The sequence below is a fragment of the Odocoileus virginianus genome, chromosome 15 (assembly GCF_023699985.2).
Source record: "Odocoileus virginianus isolate 20LAN1187 ecotype Illinois chromosome 15, Ovbor_1.2, whole genome shotgun sequence".
Taxonomy (NCBI): Eukaryota; Metazoa; Chordata; class Mammalia; order Artiodactyla; family Cervidae; genus Odocoileus; species Odocoileus virginianus.
The window spans coordinates 44,751,328-44,769,670 of NC_069688.1; the positions used below are offsets into that span (position 1 = coordinate 44,751,328).

Here is an 18,343-nt window from a genome sequence, read left to right on the forward strand (position 1 = left end):
TAGATTGTAACATGGGGGTCTCAACTCAGATTGAGTTGACCTTGGTCTAGTCATTCAGCTTCCCAAAGTAGCAGTTTCCTCCTGTGAAACAAAGGAGGAAAAAAAGGATATTATCTTCTCATATGCTCATGCAAGAAGTAAATGAGATATAAAACCTGTAAAGCACTTTGACCCTACCTGGCCCAATGAAAATATTAACTATATTCTGCTGTTAAGCATAAACTATCTAACAAGATAATGAGATGTGAACAGAATTTTATTTATTTCTGTGTTCATTGTGTTATATGATTCCAAGAAGAGCATTTTGTCAAATCAATTCTTTTGATGTTTCCATATAGCCTATATTTCTGGTAATGTTCTATATATATATATCCAAATGCCTGGTCTGCAAAGGCTTCCTGCAGAAGGTGGCATATTGCTAATGCACTTCAAGATGGGAACTTGAAAGATATAAAAAGGATTTGACATCTGGCATGGTGACTCAATTAATTACTGTGTTGGATTAATTAGTTTACTGGGTCTCTTGAGACAACATCATGAGCTTAAACAGAGTAACATAACATTGGTTGGTGAATAAGCAATTTAAAAGAGTGAGTTAATTCCAAATTTGATTTCAGGTTGGGTAAGGTAGGGTTAATAGATTATATATTGTATGATGAAGAAAATTTATCTTCATGATATAAAACCTATACTAAATGATTGTCAAAATTATAAAGAGGTAATAAAATTGTGGAACTATTTGAATTAACATCTAATTCTTTAGTCATGATAGTTATGAAGTATTACAACAAGTATTTTGCCCAAAGTAAGAAAAAAGAACCTGCTTGTAATCACTGCATCTTTTCTTCCAAACCTTTTAATAAATTTAGGATTCATGTAAAGAAATCCATAATAATTTTATCATACTCAGATCATGTTACAGATGCTATTGGGAAGGAGTGTGATCTGGTATTTAAAAACATAGATTCTGGAATAAAAAGGCCTGAGCCTTAATTTCCTTATCTATAAATAAGATTTTAAGTAGGACCAACTTCAGAGGTTTGTTCTGAGGAGTAAAGGAGCTAATACATTTCTAATTCTCCATATAGTGTCTAGAAAAGAATAAGTACACAGTGTAACTTAGACAATTATTCTATAGAAGTAACAGTAGCACCAAGAGTATGACTAGTAGTATTATTTAATAACATAAAATCAAAAGTAAATTCTGGGAAGAAAATACTATTATCAAAAAAACCTTTTTTTAAAGTATACTTTAGCAAAGCAGTACATTTTAAAATAGAGAAAAATTCTATAGTTTAGGGAAATAACATGAATCAGATGTTTAAATTCTAAGACAAAAGAAGAAAACTAGGTTATTAAGATTATTTTCTATTAAATAATGATTCACCATAACTGAGTTTTTGATACCCTAAACAGTATCCATTCACTTCAAATGGTACCAAAAATACCAAAATGTCACACCTATAACTGAATTATTTAAATGATATTAAGTATGGCATAAGATAGCTTTAGAATGGTACAGAAATGTGAAAAAAAAAATTATATCATGTCTAAAAAATAGGAAGTTATTTCACTGAAAAATTAAACTTCCACAGATAGGTTTACTTTCTATACATCATAATTTAGCATATGCCAAAGATGCATAAAAAGCATCATTCTACATATATATCATGATATAAAGATTAATTAAAAATTACATTTTCATAGAGATATTATGCTGATAAAATAAAAAGGAAAACATGTGTTTCTTACATCAACAATAGCTGACACCTAAGTGGCATTACACTTTTGAAGAAATAGCAGACAAATGACTAAAGTTTGTGTTGGTGTCTGATACACAGTGATAAATAAGATAAATATCTTATTGCCTAAAACATTTTGAACGCAATGCTAGAGTACCAATAGAAACGCCCAGATAAAATGGGTTTTGAAAAGGATTTAATTCAACCTTTGATACTGAGACAATCTTCCCCTTGCCTTTGCTTGATTAAGCAGTATAATAGCTAGCATCACCCTATCAAAGGAATCAATAGAACAGTCCACTATACAACTCAACCACTAAGGTCAGCAGTGTTTGCAGAACCACTTCTGCAGCAGGTACACTGAACCACCACACATTACACTGCCCCAGATCATTAAATATTAAGCCTGGTCTGTCAGCTTGTTTGGTTCTTAAATACATGTGAAGCCCCCTACTTTATCCTTTTACGGATAAACACAAGGATTTAGAAAGTAAAAAGCACACTTCTAGGATCTCTTATGCTGTTTAAAAGTTGGATGACACAAATGTTTCTTATTTATTCCAGTCATTACTTTTAGTTAAATCAATAGCCTCTTTCTCAATCACAAGGCACTAAATAAGCAGAGATCTGCACATATTAGTTTCTTTCATGTAATAACCCGAAGAAGCGATTTCTTTCATGTAATCAACTGAAAAAGGAAAGCCACATTGCTGAGTCAAGCGCACTTGTTAAAACCCCTCTGGGAGTTCTTACGCCCCCACCCCCACCACCTCAATGCAGATAGAGTCCTTTAGCAGGCATGAAACTCTTCCTACATAAATGGCATTTAGAGAGAGGGACTTCCATTTCATATATATACAATTTCTGGATCTCCTAAAGAATATAAAATATTTTTATCCCCATGTTTTGTCACTTGTATCATCACGCATAATAGGAGAGGTCCTAGTGTCCTGATTCCTGGACCTTGTGCATGTTACCTTACTAGGCAAAAGGAAATTAAAGCAGATGGAGTTAGAGTTGCTAGAGTATCCTGGATTACTCAGGTGGGCCCAATGTAATCACACGCGTTCCCGAATGTGGAAAGGGGATACAGAAGAGTCAGAGTCAGAATAAAGTATGTAAAAGACTCAGTCATTGCTGGTTGTGAAGATGGAAGGCAGCCGTGAGCCATGGGTTGTGGACAGCCTTTAGAAGACGGAAAAGCAAAAAAATAAAAAAGCTTCAGCAAAAAAAAGCCCTGCAGACACTTTGATTTTAGCCCTGAGAGATTCATTTCCGACTACAATATGATGGACTTGGGTTGTTTTAAACCACAAAGTTTGTGGTAACTTGCTGGAGCTGCAATAGGAAACTAACATATTGAATTAAGAAATGAAATTTAAATGTAGTCAAATATTCCATTTTTCCATAACTTCTCAAGATGGCTAATCAATCGTTCATATAATTTTTCCCAGAGGTAGACTTTCTAAGCTCAGAATATTTACAAAAAAGTTAGCAAGAAAAATTATGATGCTGATCACTTATCCTCACTCTTAAAAGTACAAATAGAATTGCCAAGCAATATCAAGGTTGTTTATTTCTTGTTCATCATGTAAACTCATAATGTATGACAATTTGTGTCATCTTAAGAAGAAAAGCATTTGTATATATTATTAAATATGAACAATATTAGTCTGGCTATGAAGATAAAGCAACCTTATAAATTACCTTACTAAATAACCGTTCAGTGTGATTAACCTGTTTCCTTCTAAATTCTGCATATAATACTGTCAGAGACAAACCACTTGGAAAATATTCCAGTTTTACGGTCCATGAAAAAGAAAAAGCAAACTATTACTTTTAGTGTTTTCACCAGGAAGCAAGCAGATATAATTTCTGTACTATGACAAATTATTAAGAGTCAACCATCTCAGAACATCCACATACCAAGGAATTATTATTCAAGTCCATTTTCCCAGCGAATGGTCCCCAGGTGGTTCCCACTGGAAGTTGCTGCCGACTCTGAATTTTTCGCTCTCCATCTTTCTGAAACACCTCCAGCTCTCCTGCAGACAATGAACACATGAGCGTTTAAGTACTTTCACTTGTGTTTTACCAACAGCTGACTCTTTTTGTGTGTTTGGTCTATAAGCACAATATTCTCAGGATTCATATATGAGAATTGATTATGTTCATCTCAACTGATCTTGGTATCCTGGGAGAATAACAAAACTTGTCCTTTTAACTGTATTCACATTTAGTCCAATTTCTTTCTTGCGTTTTGCACACTTGTCTACTGTAGGGCTTCCCAGGTGGCTCAGTGGGTAAAGAATCCGCCTGCAATGCAGGAGATGCAGGCAGACCTCGATTTCCATCCCCGTATTAGGAAGATCCCCTGGAGGAGGGCATGGCAGCCCACTCCAATATTCTCGCCTGGAGAATATTGCTCCTTGCATGGACAGAGGAGCCTGGTGGGCTACAGTCCATAGCATTGCAAAGGGTCAGACCCGACTGAAGTTGACTGAGCATATATGCACACACGTCTACTGTAGTCAATTCTATTCAGTAAATAAGAACCAGAAATGAGAACACATCTTCAAAAAGCACTGATACAATGTAAAATCATACAGGAAACATTAGGACCATAGCTCAGAGTTAAAATTCCTACATTTGATCACCAATGTAAGTAAAACATTGCAATTAAAGATATATGTGAAGTGAAGTGAAAGTCGCTCAGTTGCGTGCGACTCTTTGTAACCCCATGGACTATATACAGTCCGTGGAATTCTCCAGGCCAGAATAATGGAGTGGGTAGCCTTTCCTTTCTCCAGGGGATGCTCCCAACCCAGGGATCAAACCAAGGTCTCCTGCATTGCAGGCAGATTCTTTACCAGCTGAGTCACCATGTAAGCCCAAGAATACAGGAGTGAGTTGCCATTTCCTACTCCAGAGGGTCTTTCCGAACCAGGGCCTGAACCTGCATTGTGTCTCCTGAAATGGCAGGCGGATTCTTTACCACTGTGCCACCTGGGCTTCCTGAAAAGATATATACCTTAGGCCATAACTCTACTACAGTGATACAAGACTTTTGTGAACAACATGGAGAGTTGTTTTTTTTTTAAGTGCTTGGCAATTTCCAGAAATTACTACTAGTTTCAGTGGATAGGACAACTACATGTGCAAACAGTGGAGGTGTATGTTTTCCCAAAAAAAAAAAAACAATGTTCAAAGTTGTTATGCTTTTATATTTGGTACTTTAGGCAAGACTTTATGCTACAAGTTTGGACAAAAACCCTTCAAAAAAGGCAGTTTATGTTGATATTCTCCTTTATTCCTTCTCAATTATTACTTTGCAATCATTATATAGAAATAGGAAATAAAGACAGTATTCAATGGCATACAGTAGGAATCAATCAAATGCTCACTTAAGAAATAAATGAATGGATTAATAAAAAAATATATAAATGAAGCCTTCAAAACATCAAAGAATGGCCATTAAACCTAAACAATGTTTGGGATAAATAAAAAAAAAAATCTCAATCAGGCACTGGAGACCTTCTCTTTATGTAATTAAATCTATGACATTCATGTTCTGGGATAATTTCCATACTATATTATCACATTACATTTTTTAATATTTCAAAATATTAATCATAATAATATAATTTGTTATTTTTAAAATAGAATTTTATCTCAACCTGTTAAAGACCAGACCTGAAAATGGAAGAAATGGAATAGGAAGAAATATGAATGTTAACCCATATAGAATAGATAGCTAAGTAAAGTTCTAAATAAAACAGAATATATTCACTTGCTTCACTCAATATGAAACTGGGATCTAAAAAGGTATTATACAAATCAACTTACTACAAAACAAAAAGAGACTCACAGACTTAGAGGATGAAGTTACAGTTGAAAGGGGGTGAGGGGGAGAAGGATGTGAGATTTTAGGATAAACACATTACACACTTTATTTGAAATGGATAACCAACAAGGAACTACTCTAAAGCACATGGAACTCTGTTCAATGTTATGTGGCAGCCTAGATGGGAGGGGAATTTGAGCGAGAATGGATTCATATATATGTATGGCTGAATCCTTTAGCTGTTAATCTGAAACTATCACAACATTGTTAGCTGGCTTAATTCGTATACCTTAATACAAAATAAAATGTTTTTAAAAATCAGAATGAATTCAGTAATTACACTTTGCAAATGATATATAAGTCATGGTAGGTGATATGAAATATTTGCTTTAATTTGACCTTAGTTTCCCATCAAGTTAATAACTAAATTTAAATATATAGCTTTAATCTTGATGCTTTTAAGAGCAACACCATAGGAAAAGAGTTTTCAAATTATAATTTTCTCCAAATATATGCCCAGGAGTGGAATCACTGAATCTTACAGTAACTTTATTTTTCATTCTTTAAGGGACACCTATACTATTTTCCATAGCTGCTGCACCAATTTACATTCCCACTAGTAGTGTGTGCTGCTGTGTGCACTCAGTAATGTCCGACTCTTTACAGTCCTATGGACTGTAGCCTTCCAAGCTCCTCTGTCCATGGGTTTTCCAGGCAAGAATACTGGAGTGGGTTGCTATTTCCTTCTCCAACCACCAGTAGTGTAGGAGGGTTCCTTTTCCCCAACAAACTAAAATTCAAAAAGATACATGCACCCCAATGTTCACTGTGCTAAGTCGCTTCAGTCATTTCTGACTCTTTGTGACCCTATGAGCCACAGCTCGCCAGGCTTTTCTGTCCATGGGATTTCTCAGGCAAGAATACTAGAGTGAGTTGCCATTTCCTTTTCCAGGGGATCCTCCTGACCCAGGGACTGAACCTGCATCTCTTACATCTTCTGTACTGTCGGCCAGTTTCTTTACCACTAGCACCAGCAGTACTGTTTACAACACCCGAGATGCAGAAGCAGCCTCAGTATCCACAGACAGACAAATGAGTAAGGAAGATGTGGTACATACATACAATGGAATATTACTCAGCCATAAAAAAGAATGAAATAACATTATTTGCAGTAACATGAATGGATCTAGAGAATATCATACTAAGTGAAGTGTCAGGCAAATATCATATAATATTGCTTGTATGTGGAATCTTAGAACTGATACAAATAAATTTATGTAGAAAACAGAAATAGACTCATAGACACAGAAAACAGATTTATGGCTACCAAAGGGGAAAGAAGGAAGAGGGATAAATTAGGAGTTGGGGATTAAAACCACACTACTAACATGTATATATGGAATCTAAAAATATGGTGCTAATGAACCTATTTGCAGAGCAGGAATAGAAATGCAGATGTAGAGAATACGCTTAAGGACACAGAGGGGGAAGGAGAGGGTGGGACAAATTGAGAGAGTTGCAGGGAAATGTATATATTACCATATGTAAATAGATAGCTAGTGGGGAGTTGCTATGTAACACAAGGAGCTTAGCCTGATGCTCTGTGATGACTTAGAGGGGTGAAATTGGGGGTGAGTGGGATAGGAGAGAGGTTCTACAAGGAGGGTTACATGTATGTGTGTGTGCATGCTAAGTCACTTCAGTCCTTTGAGACCCTATGGACTATAGCCCTCCAGAATCCTCTGTCGATGGGATTTTCCAGCCAGGAATACTGGAGTGGGTTGCCATGCCCTCCTCCAGGGGATCCTCCTGACCCAGGGGTCAAACCTGCAGTTCTTAAGTCTCCTGCATTAGCAGGTGTGTTCTTTACCACGAGTGCCACCTGGGAAGCCTTCATATAGGTATACTTGTCGCTGATTCACTTTGTTTGATGGCAGAAACCTACAACATTTTAAAGTAATTATCCTTCAATTAGAAAGAAACAAGAACACTATTATATATATAACAGATAATCAACAAGGATCTACTATTGTATAGCAGAGGGGACTGTACTCAGTAACTTGTAGTAACCTATAATGGAAAAGACTCTAAAAACGAATACACACACACACACACACACACACATATATATATATAACTGAATCATTTTGCTGTATATCTGACACTAACCCAACACTGTAAATCAATTATATTTCAATAATTTTTTAAATGAAAGCAATACCATCAACCTGAATTCAATATCTTATTTATCTACTTTGTATCACCTCCTTTTAACAGTTACAAGACAGATATCCTTTTCCATGCTTTTGCTGCTCAGCCTCAAAACCAGAATAACATATATAAATAACAATCCACTAAAATATTGTGTAATGGTTAAATTTTGCCAATTATGAACATAAATGTATCTGTAGCTGAATAATGAAGATGTAATGGAAATAAGAATTCCATGTTCACCGTAAAAATTTAAATTCAAGAACTAAACCACCATCCTTCCTTCTTCTCATGCATCCATCCTTTCTCGTTTGTCAATTATAGTAAAAATGGAAGTACTCATTAAACTTATTAAATGAAGACAGACATACACTTCCCTTGCTTTTCATTCTTATGTATCAGTAGCTAAAGATGATCTGTAATGAGGCAAATGGACCCAAAAAGATTCAGTAAGTCTGAGTTTCTTAAATATTGCTTTATAAATAAAAACTTGCTTTAAATAACATATTAATGCTTAAAAGTATCGAACTCCGAAGCCTACCTGGAGTTCGGGAAATATGGAACAATAATAATGTTTTCTGCATGCAGAATAACAAACCCATTTCTGAGATTTTTCCCTGAAAATATATTTCAGCCTCATACAAACCTTTTGATTAATGAGTTGAAATCAGAGACTTGTATAGGAAATCCTCAAAGATGGAGCGTAGCCAACAATCTGTTATGACATCAAAAAGGGCTCAGTGGGAGATATCCCTTATCATATGCCTGCATTTTCATATTGATAATGCAGCTATTTAAATTTTGGAGATAACTTTTCTATTTAAAAAGAACCTGTTTAATTTCTGATAGTTCTTATTTTTCAATCATACTTAACATTTTAAACAATTTCCTTACAATTTACCCTTTAAAGACAAAATACTTTTCAATCCTTCAGCTAAGAATATTATTTTCTACATAAAAATAATGCCTAAATAATTTGTTGTTTTTACATACTAAAAAAAAAGTCATGTCATGTTTCAAGTGATACCAGAGGAATCATGAAAATCTTTGAAAACCCTTTAAAAATGTAATTCATCCTCTCTTTCTTCCACTGACATTTTTCATTTGAAAAGGGTTCAGACTCAGTCAAAGAGTGACTTCTTATCTATACCTGTGGATTTACAAGCAGGTCTGTCTTTTAATGGATTAAGAACTACAAACTTAGGGCAAATCATGAAGTGATACCCAAAGTTTCCGAGGTGTCTTTGACTATGCATTAAAATTTTAAGCAGGACAAAAATAGATTTATCAGCTCTTAAAGATGGCTATAACAGAAAGTCCAGCAACTGTTCAAGCTCTCAAGTCAATCTCTTCAACTTTGTTAGACAAACAGTCAGATCTCAGGCAAATCTGTCTCCTTTCTAGTCTATCAAGATGTTAGATATTATTTTGAGGTTTGTGAAATTCTTTCTGCTCCTGAAACAGTTAAATAAAGATATTCATTTATTCAGAGCAGCTTTTCAGAAAACTGGGCTTCCCTTGTAGCTCAGTTAGCAAAGAATCTGCCTGCAGTGCAGGAAACCTCGGTTTGATCCCTGGGTTGGGAAGATCCCCTGGAGAAGGAAATGGCAACCCACTCCAGTACCCTAGCCTGGGAAATCTCATGGACAGAGGAGCCTGGTGGGCTGCAGTCCATGGGGTTGCAAAGAGTCAGGCACGACTGAGTGACTAACACTTACTTTCAGAAAACTGCAAGCACATTGTGAAATAATTAGCATTTATACACTACCATGCCTACATAGTTTAATGATAGCAACAGAAATATGATGGAAGCTTTATTTCATTTAGCACACAAGTTGCTTTTGAGTATAATATTTTTAATTTTTTCAAAGACTAATAAGAGTCATGAAATAGAGGAAATACCATATGCTACAATAAGATTACATTTTAGTTCCTCCATCAAATAGTCAGCTGATGGCCATGAATAAATTCTATGTTTTCTGAATCTTTGGTTTGTCATTGTTAAAGGGGTTTGTCACTTCCTACTTAATACAGTGTCCAAGACACCATGATTTTTTTTCTCCAGATGTAATATATTATGAGAGGTAGAAAGAACCACTGAGATGGTGGGCCAAAGACTCAGGTCTTAGAACTAGCTTATCATAAAAGGAATGATTGATTTGAAAAGATGAGAGATTTCAAAATAAAGAAAGCAAAGTTCCCTTTTCATTGGATTTGCTTACTCATTCTTTTCTTGCATCCATTCATTAGTTTATTCATTCATTTATTCTACTAATATTTATTAGTTACACTCAGGCATAAAGCAACAAACAAAACAAACTTGGAGCCTGGATAAACTTGAGGAAATGTAATCCATAAGGTTTGGGAAGTTGAAGCCATAGGATTTAGTATTATTTTTAGATTTTAGGGTATTTCTTTATGGCTGCTCCAGCAAAGCGCAGCCACTGCTCCTTACCTTGGATGAGGGGTATCTCCTCCCGTAAAGCTGTAAAGAGATATCCCACGTCCAAACTAAGAGAAGCCCAAGTAAGACGGTAGGTGTTGTGAGATGGCATCAGAGGGCAGACACAAAAAACCATAATCACAGAAAATTAGCCAATCTGGTCACAGGACCACAGTCGTGTCTAAGTCACTGAAACTAAGCCATGCCGTGTGGGGCCACCCAAGACGGTCAGGTCATGGTGGAGATGACTGACAGAATGTGGTCCACTGGAGAAGGGAATGGCAAACCACTTCAGTACTCTTGCCTTGAGAACCCCATGAAAGTATAAGAAGGCAAAATGATAGGATACTGAAAAAGGAACTCCCTAGGTTGGTAGGTGCCCAATATGCTACTGGAGATCAGTGGAGAAATAGCTCCAGAAAGAATGAAGGGATGGAGCCAAAGCAAAAACAATACCCACTTGTGGATGGGACTGGTGACAGAAGAAAGGTCCGATGCTGTAAAGAGCGATGCTGCATAGGAACCTGCAATGTTAGGTCCATGAATCAAGGCAGATCGGAAGTGGTCAAACAGAAGATGGTAAGAGTAAATGTCAACATTTTTAGGGATCAGGGAACTAAAATGGACTGGAATGGGTGAATTTAACTCAGATGACCATTATATCTACTACTGTGGGCAGGAATCCCTTAGAAGAAATGGAGTAGCCATCATAGTCAACAAAAGAGTCTGAAATGCACTACTTAGAGGCAATCTCAAAACGACAGAATGATCTCTGTTCGTTTCCAAGGCAAACCATTCAATATCACGGTAATCCAATGCCCTGACCAATAATGCTGAAGAAACTGAACTGTTCTATAAAGAACAACAAGACCTTCTAGAACCAACACCCAAAAAAGATATCCTTTTTATTATAGGGGACTGGAATACAAAAGTAGGAAGTCAAGAAACACCTGAAATAACAGGCAAATTTGGCCTCGGAGTACAGAATGAAGCAGGGCAAAGGCTAATAGAGTTTTGCCAAGAGAACACACTGGTGATAGCAAACACCCTCTTCCAACAACACAAGAGAAGACTCTACACATGGACATCACCAGATGGTCAATGCCAAAATCAGTTTGATTATATTCTTCACAGTCAAAGATGGAGAAGCTCTATACAGTCAGCAAAAACAAGACCGGGAGCTGACTGTGGCTCAGATCATGAACTCCTTATTGCCAAATTCAGACTTAAACTGAAGAAAGTAGGGAAAACCACTAGACCATTCAGGTATGACCTAAATCAAATCCCTTATGGCTATACAGTGGAAGTCAGAAATAGATTTAAGTGACTAGATCTGATAGACAGAGGGCCTGATGAACTATGGATGGAGGTTTGAGACACTGTACAGGAGACAGGGATCAAGACAATCCCCATGGAAAAGAAATGCAAAAAGGCAAAATGGTTGTCTGAGGAGACCTTACAAATAGCTGCGAAAAGAAGAGAAGTGAAAGGCAAAGGAGAAAAGGACAGATATTCCCATTTGAATGCAGAGTTACAAAGAATAGCAAGGAGAGATAAGAAAGCCTTCCTCTGTGATCAATGCAAAGAAATAGAGAAAAAAACAGAATGGGAAAGACTAGAGATCTCTTCAAGAAAATTAGAGATACCAAGGGAACATTTCATGCAAAGATGGGTTCAATATAGGACAGAAATAGTACGGACCTACAGAAGCAGAAGATATTAAGAAGCGGTGGCAAGAATACACAGAACTATACAAAAAAAGATCTTCACGACCCAGATAATCACGATGGTGTGATCGCTCACCTAGAGCCAGACATCCTGGAATGTAAAGTCAAGTGGGCCTTGCAAAGCATCACTATGAACAACGCTAGTGGAGGTGATGGAATTCCAGTTGAGCTATTTCAAATCCTGAAAGATGATGCTGTGAAAGGGCTGCCCTCAATATGCCAGCAAATTTGGAAAACTCAGCAGTGGTCACAGGACTGGAAAAGGTCAGTTTTCATTCCAATCCCAAAGAAAGGCAATGCCAAAGAATGTTCAAACTACCGCACAATTGTACACATCTCACACGCTAGTAAAGTAATGCTCAAAATTCTCCAAGCCAGACTTCAGCAATATGTGAACCATGAACTTCCAGATGTTCAAGATGGTTTTAGAAAAGGCAGAGGAACCAGAGATCAAATTGCCAACATTCGCTGGATCATTGAAAAAGCAAGAGAGCTCCAGAAAAACCTCTATTTCTGCTTCATTGACTATGCCAAAGCCTTTGACTGTGTGGATCACAATAAACTGTGGAAAATTCTGAAAGAGATGGGAATACTGCACCACCTGACCTCCCTCTTGAGAAACCTGTATGCAGGTCAGGAAGCAACAGTTATAACTGGACATGGAACAACAGACTGGTTCCAAACAAGAAAAGGAGTACGTCAAGGCTGTATATTGTCACCCTGCTTATTTAACTTATACGCAGAGTACATCATGAGAAACGCTGGGCTGCAGGAAACACAAGCTGAAGTCAAGATTGCCGGGAGAAATATCAATAACCTCAGATATGCAGATGACACCACCCTTATGGCAGAAAGTGAAGAGGAACTAAAAAGCCTCTTGATGCAAGTGAAAGAGGAGAGTGAAAAAGTTGGTTTAAAGTTCAACATTCAAAAAACTAAATCATGCCATCCGGTCCCATCACTTCATGGGAAATAGACGGGGAAACAGTGGAAACAGTGGCTGACTTTATTTTGGGGGGCTCCAAAATCACTGCAGATGATGATTGCAGCCATGAAATTAAAAGTCACTTACTCCTTGGAAGGAAAGTTATGACCAACCTAGACAGCATATTAAAAAGCAGAGATATTACTTTGCCAACAAAGATCCGTCTAGTCAAGGCTATGGTTTTTCCAGTGGTCATGTATGGATGTGAGAGTTGGACAGTGAAGAAAGCTGAGCACTGAAAAATTGATGCTTTTGAACTGTGGTGTTGGAGAAGACAGTTGAGAGTCCCTTGGACTGCAAGGAGATCCAACCAGTCTATCCTAAAGAGATCAGTCCTGGGTGTTCACTGGAAGGACTGATGCTGAAGCTGAAACTCCAGTACTTTGGCCACCTCATGCGAAGAGTTGACATATTGGAAAAGACCCTGATGCTGTGAGGGATTGGGGATGGAGGAAGAGGGGACGACAGAGGAAGAGGTGTCTGGATGGCATCACTGACTCAATGGACATGAGTTTGAATAAAATCTGGGAGTTGGTGATAGACAGGGAGAACCAGCGTGCTGTGATTCATGGGGTCGCAAAGAGTCGGGCATGACTGAGCAACTGAACTGAACTTAGATTTTAGGAATTAGGAAAGGAAAAATCCAGCAATGATGTTCTGGGTATCTGGCAGGAGCAAATGGGTCAATGGCCATATACCTATTGAGGTAAGGCACACAGGAAAAAAAAAAAAAAAGATTTAAGGTTAAGATGAGGAATTATAGCTTGGAAATATTGGGGCCAAAGTGACTTTGTAAGGAAGACAAGAGGTGATTTGGTGTGGGTAGGTGGCCAGGCCTGTGACTTGGAAGCACGGTCTTGACTAGAGTGATAAATGGCATTTATTTGTTAAGACCAACTTGTATATGGTAATAAAATTCATAAATTTTTGATCTAGAAGAGAGTGTAACATGATAAAACAATAAGATTGAGGGTAGAGTTCCAAGAATTTTCAAAAGGCAGAGAGATGGAGGAGCAAGCACAGAATATTTAAGAGAAGTGTTAGAAAACAGAAAATAGGGAAGAAACTGGACATGGTACCATGGCATCCAATGGGTTGATTGAGCATTTAAAGGAGGAAGGATCAATCAAGTAACCTGAAAATTTATGTTAAGTAATAAAAGGACTGGGAAAATTCCTTTTGATGAGATGGAGACCATGGGTGTCTGGGATGAAAGGGGTGTTTTAGAATAGGAGGCCAGCACATGGATCAGAGTAGGTTCATTTCAAATTGGAGAAAAGTGGAACAAGTTATGTGATCCTGAGAAAGTCCCTAACCCTCTGAACTTCAGTTTCTTCAAACCAAAAAGTAATTACAATATCCTTCTCATTTGGTTGCTGTGAGGATTCACTCAGATAACATGTGCAAAGTACCTAATAAACATTTACTATTTCACCACAGAGAAGATGCAGCATTTCTAAGAGCATGTCCACATACTTCCAGCATCACATCTAACCATTCAGGGTCTGTGGTCACATTCCTTCTTTAACACCTCTATCCAAAACACTCTCCATATTCTGACGTTTACCTTTCTTTAAAATATCTCCTGGATTCACATTTCTTATCAACATTTCCCAGTTTTGTTTGTTTGTTTGTTTGTTTGTTTTCTATCAACTCCGATGGAGATGACCGACCAGCCTCAGTTCACTCTGCAGCTCTGATATGGGCTCCAAATCCTTGCCAAGATAAACTTACTTAAACTCCACTTTCATCATGTTATTCATTTGTGCAAGTCCCTTCACTGCTTCCTTTAGACCATGCAACTTGAACATCTATGCCTGAATCCTAATACCACAACAGCGTTGCTCCATAGACTCTGCCTGACTGCCTATTTGCTCTCCAGAATTTCTTCTTCTCTCCAGTCAAGTAACCCTTCCTAATCACACCTTCCTCCTCATCTAGCTTAACTCCGACACCTTCCTGAGACTTATTGTGGTACCTGGCAGACCCAATATCATCCTGGCTGCCCTGATACATCCTACTAATGTTGCAAAATTAAAGTTATTCTCTTTCACTAAACAATTCTGAACTGTACAATAAACTGAATTCTCCTCTCCTAATTCTCCCGTAACATTTACAGTCCACAGTTTTGCATTTAATTATTCCCTAGTGGTTACCCTTTGATAACTCCTTTCACCTCAACAGGATTATATGCATCTTGAACTACAGATGTATTTTTTATTTCTGTTCATTCTATGGTAATTAATATAGTTTGTGATGCAATAATTGTGAAATACAAACTGAACATCATGGATTGGATGAGAATTTTCGTAAGTTCATAGACCTAATTGTACCACAGTTAAAAGTTGATTTTAAAGACAAAGAAAAAGTTGTCTTAATATATGTCTATTCTTTGTATTACAACAATCATACATTTCATTTGTTCAACATTTTATTGCACTAACTACATTACCTCGTGTGCGAAACATGGAGCAGGACAAAAAATAAAGATTCTTTTTTTCTGCCCAGTTCATATTTTTGTAGCTACTCTTCAAAAAGAAGCCCACTTTTTTAAATTATTTTTAACATGCTGGGTAAGTTCACACAAAATATTTGAGACACATAGGATGGACTAATCAATTTTGGTAAAAGATAATATTGTTAGTGCTGAAGGCTGTTTCTCTTATCTTCTTGATAATGCATACTTTTAAAAGTCTGTGATTACTCAAAGACTTATGATAGCTTCACTTAAAAAAAAAAAAAAAAAAAAGCCCTAAGTCAGAAATCACTACCAAACATACTGCAGCTTTTAAGATATCAACCAACTTTTTTTTTTTGTCCAAATAAAAGAAATTTACTGTGGAAAGAAAACTTAAAATCAAGAGTGATACCCTCAAATCTTTCTTCATTGAAGGTGCTATCAAGTCAATGCTTTCTTTTTAATAGAGTCCTTTTGATGCCCCATTAAAGAGCAAAGTATATGAAAACTATAGCATACCAAAGGGGAACAGACAAGATGTAGGTATTTTAGCATAATTATCAGCAATCATGCTTCAACTGAATTCAGCATTAAGTTGATGGTGTAAATGTATATGGTATTTATGGGACATCCCTAAACTCCAGGCTCAGATTTCATAGAAGAACATGGTTGCAAGTAAATGAGATGATAGAAGATCCTATTTCATTTGCTGAAAATAAACTTTGGATTGATTTGAACTTGGTTTTAAATATATAACCAAATTTTAAAGCAGACCACATGAATTAGCTCATAATGTTTATCAGGCTTTACTACAGCACAAGGCTATAGCGTCAGAACCCATATTTATATTTTCTTCATGGTTGGAAAACATTATACATCATGGTATCAAACATGGACAGCCCCGAAGTCATGCTGAGTTCAAAAAGAGCTCAAAGATTCTAAAAATCTCAAAACATTTTCAAAGTCAGCCAAGGTGGCTGAAGTATGGCAGAGCTCTTGCTATTTTATGGTTTAACCATTTGACAGCTGCCCGCCAGATACATAAGAGGGTTAGACGGTCATTTCACTGCTGATTATCTTCACAGCCAAACTGCAGTCTTGCCACTATGTGTGTTTCCTCAGGCATTAATAACAGCATGTTTCATCTGCATTCTAAGACAAATAGTGCCATTTATACTATCCTCTGTTGATCCATCTCAAAGCATGGTTTGGCACAGAAAATGATGCTTCTTGGTTAACAGCTACAAATCGCCTTACAGGGATACCTTTTCTAATTTTCCTTCTCAATTTTTGAGTCATACAGTCATAACACACACTAAACTACAGTTTTGAACATAAACTTGAAATACGACATTCCCTATTCAAGTACTCCAGTCAAACCCTGATAAATCAGGCTGGCCATGCCGTGATCTTATCCCTTCTGACTCTTTAATAAATCGAACCTTGTAACTTCGTACTGTTGGAAGTTGTCACTAAATGAAATTGTGACCTTATCCGGCGCATGAACTTATCCTGCTGACAACTACATTTATTGTGTGGATAAGAAAGGAAAAAAAGAAGAGAAAAGAATAAAGGAAAAAAATGAGATATTTGATAATTCTGATCTTAGCCATATGTAACTCTAACAGATGGGATCTTTTTGATGTTCCATTAATGATTTGCCAAAGATGAGTCTCTACTTAGAGAAAAATGCTCACCCTAGGTAAGTGCTAGGGGCAGTGCAGATGGTATTAAAAGTGCATGAAGAGGTACTAGGTGACAGTGGAGAATCAGAAGCTATTAGTGTAACACAAAGAGCCCTGAATGAGCTTGTAATTGCACTGGAAAAGATAACATAATGGTGGTGGCAAAATAGAAGCATTCTCTTTTCATGCAATGCATTCAGTACCTAAAACTAAAACAAGACACTGGAATTGTCTGAAACGCAGCAAAGTTAATTCACTGCATTTCTTAAGAATACAAAACACACCCTTTGGCTACAGTTTCTAAAAACTCATAGAAATCAACGTGTATAGCATTAAGAAGCAAATTTGCATGCATATGCTACCAGATACTGGCATGTATTTAGTAAATACAGAAACCTTTTACTTTCCTATTCTAGCTGGCATTAAGGATTCATTCTGACGCTATTATATGTCTGAATATTCTATCTTAAGACCCACTGGAACCTACAAATTATCATCTTTGAGATAGATAAAAAGAGATAAAATATGGTTCTAGGCAGCAATATGACTTGTAATAAAGTACACAATTCAAGATGCTTTTAAAAAGAAAACTGGGATCTGAAATAACTAAGAAAACTCTACCTGCCTCTTCACATATAAAAATAAGTTTCATACACAGAGACCATGTTCAAGACTGGGAGAAAGAAACTGCTGTATTCTGCCCTTTGTTCTATGGTCTATTTATATGAAGCAAAACCTAGCTCATCCCAGGTGTCTGAAACTATTCACCTGGAGTGTGACTAACTCTGGCCAATGTTTGGAAAAGTCACTGGAAGGAAGAGCTGCAATTTCTGGACATTGTTCAGCTGCTGAAAGGAGGGGGGGAGCTGGCACTCCTTCGCTCAAGAAACCTGGCACAGTAGGCTTCTTCGCTGCCAGAACAACCTCTGACCTTTCAGACACCACTCCTTGTCGCAGTCTGACCCACCAGCACTTCCTGATTCAAATCCTGAGCACAGAGGGAGGGTGTGCTTTGGAGGCACAGTTAGGGAGAAACAGCCTGGGCTGTGAGCGGTCTGGGCGAGCAGACACAGGGAACAGCGGCGGAGGAGCGAAAGTCAGAAGTCTCCATCGGCAGGCGGTCCGTAGAAGGGTCAGGGCCTGCAGAGTGCTGGTCAGAGGGGCATGTTTCCTCCAAGAGGACAAACTCTAACGGAGAAACTTTGGGTAAAAATCAACCGTAAGCTCCTGTTCGACAAAAAAGCAGCC

The 18,343-nt window shown here is 37.3% G+C and overlaps 1 protein-coding gene across 1 annotated transcript in view; it reads right to left on the minus strand.

The window, feature by feature from the left end:
• The window catches only part of ZFPM2 (zinc finger protein, FOG family member 2), a 503,409-nt gene that overhangs the window by 240,371 nt on the left and 244,695 nt on the right, over positions 1–18,343 (minus strand). Inside the window, exon 4 of the mRNA XM_070477249.1 lies at positions 3,669–3,787. Coding sequence (XP_070333350.1) covers positions 3,669–3,787 — 119 coding nt within the window. The remainder of the gene's footprint in view (positions 1–3,668; positions 3,788–18,343) is intronic.